Here is a 3,620-nt window from a genome sequence, read left to right as displayed (position 1 = left end):
CTGTGTTTGTAAACGATGTGTCCTTTTGCAGCACATGTTGAGGATCACGGTGCAGCTCTGTCGTCCTTTTCCTCCCTCTGGTCTTCCTGCTGTAGCTCCAGCAGCTCACTGAGGACCTCCAGCATTTCTTCATAGATCTGCTGCAACCTACACACAAACACACATTCAGGTCATACATAATGTTCATGTTAGAGCTCCTTAACGCCACACTTCAACATGGCAGGATGAGATTCTTTTTGTGTGTGTGCTTACCGGGCCAGAGTGGTGTCTTGGTGTCGCAGCGTAGTCAAATAGATCTGTAAAAATGTCAAACTGCTGCTCTTATCCTTCGTGACAACGTAGTCAGAGTCAGACAGAGACATTCTGAGCTGCTGAATGATCTGAGGGAAAATTCTCATCAGCCCTTACGTTGGTGTCAGACCATTTCTTCAGTTTTGATACCTAAAGGTAGATGTCAAACAAAACACTTCAGTAAATAGCTTTTTAAAGCACTTTCTCCTCAATTTTATCATGTCTGAGTCCACCTGCTAGGTAGTTCTCCCCTTCTCAAACAATACCACCACTTTCTTCTGAGACACGTGAAACACCACTGCCTCGTTTCTAAGCGCTTTGTCATTAAAAAAAGCTTCTTAAACCTTTACAGGTGTTCCCACTCAGCTTTGTGTAGAAGTCTACTTGCACTCCCCTGACTTAACCTGCACTTACCTGACTCCCAATCAGTTGCTTTATTGTTCTTTTCTGTTTCCTTCTTTTCTGTGCTGCCTCCTGCTCCTGCTCCTGCAGAGCTGGACTGCATTGATTGACTGGATGAACTAATGATTCTAATTATCATCACTTAAAAGTACATACTGGATATAGATGGGCTACATAACAAACAACCTAATTATCTATTTAAGAAAAAAAAATAGTTAAATAACACCTTACCTGAAGTGTCTTTTCTGCTTCCTTCTTTTCTGCGCTGCCTCCTGCTCCTGAAGAGCCTCCTCACGGGCTTTCATCATGCGCTGTTTGACATTAGGAACAAGAAAATACACATATACACTTAATTTTGGACTGAGGGTTAATGTTAGAATCACCAGAACATTTACTAGCAGGGTTAAAGCAACTGCCTAAGCTTAATAAAGGGCAGGTTAACGTTCATTTCAATGTTAGGGTTATTTATCATGTTTGGCGTCAGACTTAATGTTAGTGGTCATATCCCTCCGCTCTACATGGCAGACTGTAGATTCATGCCTTGTTTGGACAAGCACACCACACTATACCAGTAGGAGTCCTTGGGCAAGACTCCTAAAGCCGCATTTGCCTTATTCTGTAACATGATTAAACTCTAGCTGTGGATAAGAGCATCTGCCAAACAGAAAAATATGAATGTAAAGATGGACTTACCTCAACCTCCATGATGACCAAACCCACGAACAAGTTGAATAAAACGAAGTGCCCCACCAGTATGAAGATGATGGGGAAGAGCCGACTGTAGGCCACTCCCAAACTGTCCACTTTCCTCAACAGGTCCACCCAGCTGTCCAGCTGAAATAGAACAAAAAAAAACCCAGCATGCAGTCAATCATCATGTTTGCTATTGCACAAACGGTCACAGGAAACAGAAAACAGGGATGTAAATCTGCTGATTGTTGAAGCTTGTTTTTTGTCTATATCAAATTTAAACAGTCTATTTTTAGTAGCTTTAGATATATAAATTTTCTCTATATACATTATGTCTGACTGCAGATGCTTGTATACGACTCACCGTTATTAAGCCAAAAGACGGTGAGCAGGGCAGACCACAAATTCCCCCAGTGCCCAACATCCCCTGTTGCCTTCTCTCCAAAATAAAGAACTCCAGCAACAGCAAAGATGTACATGGTGAAGAACACGATACACATCATGTACAGAGCTCTCTTCATGGCTTTAGCCAGCATCACAACCAAAGCCTACAAAATAGCAGGAAACACAAGAACAGCTATAAAAACTACATCTTATATGTTCATATTGAAACATCACACTTGCACTAGATTATTATTTTAAGGCATCTTTACAATTTTCCTTCACAGAATTTCACTTCAGAACAATTCTAAAAACAGGTGCTATTCTTGAATTGACTGGTTCTTAAATATCTTCCTGATCTTGTAGAAGCTTCACGCTTGATTTACACAGAAAGAGTTGAGTAAACCTGAAACTAATGATTCTAATTATCATCATTGTTAAAAGTACATACTGGATATCGATGGGCTACATAACAACTTAATTATCTATTTAAGAAAATAATACTTAATTAACACCTTACCTGAAGTGTGGGGGAGAAGGAGATGATCTTTAAAATACGGAGGGCACGGATAGGCCTGAAGTTCTGAGTAGAGAAGAATGAAGTCGCTCCCTCAGCGAACACTGCCACCAAAGACAGCAGCAGCAATGCAGCGCTGAAGACGTTCGAGCCACTTCTCCAAAATCCACGCGGCTCCACGTAGACCTTCATGCAGAACTCCAACGCATAGAACATCAAAAAGACCCACTCGGCCACCTGCAGGACAGAAGAACTGCATTAATCACACCTCAGAGGATTCTCTGATAAGCTCTCTCAGTGTGTCTCTCCTCCTCTCACTCTCTGTATCTCCTTTTCTCTCTTTCTCTGGCCCACTCCATCACTTTCTCTCTCCATCCCGCTAACGGTCATCCTCCCTCCCTCCCTCTTATGAAAATGTGAAGTCGGACTGTTTTTTACAGTGTACTCACCCTAAACAGCCCTGCGTTATTGTACTCATCCTCCAGAGCGATGACGAATGCATTGATGATGATAATCATCAAAATGAACTCAGCTTTGTGTAGAACTCTACTTGCACTCCTCTGACTTAACCTGCACTCACCTGATTCCCAGTCAGCTGTTTCATTGTTCTTTTCTGCTTCCTTCTTTTCTGCGCTGCCTCCTGCTCCTGAAGAGCCTCCTCACGGGCTTTCATCATGCGCTGTTTGACATTAGGAACAAGAAAATACACATATATACACTTAATTTTGGACTGAGGGTTAATGTGAGAATCACCAATAAATTTACTAGCAGGGTTAAAGCAACTGTCTAAGCTTAATAAAGGGCAGGTTAACGTTCATTTCAATGTTAGGGTTATTTATCATGTTTGGCGTCAGACTTAATGTTAGTGGTCATATCACTCCGCTCTACATGGCAGACTGTAGATTCATGCCTTGTTTGGACAAGCACACCACACTATACCAGTAGGAGTCCTTGGGCAAGACTCCTAAAGCCGCATTTGCCTTATTCTGTAACATGATTAAACTCTAGCTGTGGATAAGAGCATCTGCCAAACAGAAAAATGGGAATGTAAAGATGGACTTACCTCAACCTCCATGATGACCAAACCCACGAACATGTTGAAGAAAACGAAGTGGCCCACCAGAATGAAGATGATGGGGAAGAGCCGACTGTAAGCCACTCCCAAACTGTCCACTTTCCTCAACAGGTCCACCCAGCTGTCCAGCTGAAATAGAACAAAAAAAAAACCCAGCATGCAGTCAATCATCATGTTTGCTATTGCACAAACGGTCACAGGAAACAGAAAACAGGGATGTAAATCTGCTGATTGTTGAAGCTTGTTTTTTGTCTATATCAAATT

The 3,620-nt window shown here is 42.0% G+C and overlaps 1 protein-coding gene across 1 annotated transcript; it reads right to left on the bottom strand.

The window, feature by feature from the left end:
* Positions 1-30: 30 nt before the first annotated feature.
* LOC119265739 (cation channel sperm-associated protein 3-like) lies at positions 31-504 on the bottom strand. Its single transcript, XM_037546383.1, has 2 exons — positions 253-504; positions 31-147 (listed from the first exon to the last, which is right to left on the bottom strand). The coding sequence occupies exons 1-2, from the start codon at positions 396-398 to the stop codon at positions 45-47; spliced, it is 249 nt and encodes an 82-aa protein (XP_037402280.1). The 5' UTR covers positions 399-504; the 3' UTR covers positions 31-44.
* Between the last annotated feature and the right edge of the window lie 3,116 nt (positions 505-3,620).

Source organism: Pygocentrus nattereri, chromosome 17 (genome assembly GCF_015220715.1).
Source record: "Pygocentrus nattereri isolate fPygNat1 chromosome 17, fPygNat1.pri, whole genome shotgun sequence".
Taxonomy (NCBI): domain Eukaryota; kingdom Metazoa; phylum Chordata; class Actinopteri; order Characiformes; family Serrasalmidae; genus Pygocentrus; species Pygocentrus nattereri.
This window is presented reverse-complemented; position numbering and strand designations above follow the sequence as displayed.

Bases quoted from the DNA above. Each gene is read 5' to 3' on its own strand.
- LOC119265739 (XM_037546383.1), bottom strand. From the start codon at position 398: ATGAGAATTTTCCCTCAGATCATTCAGCAGCTCAGAATGTCTCTGTCT. The intron at 148-252 runs GTAAGCACACAC...GTTTGTGTGTAG, and splicing joins CAAGACACCACTCTGGCCCG to GTTGCAGCAGATCTATGAAG.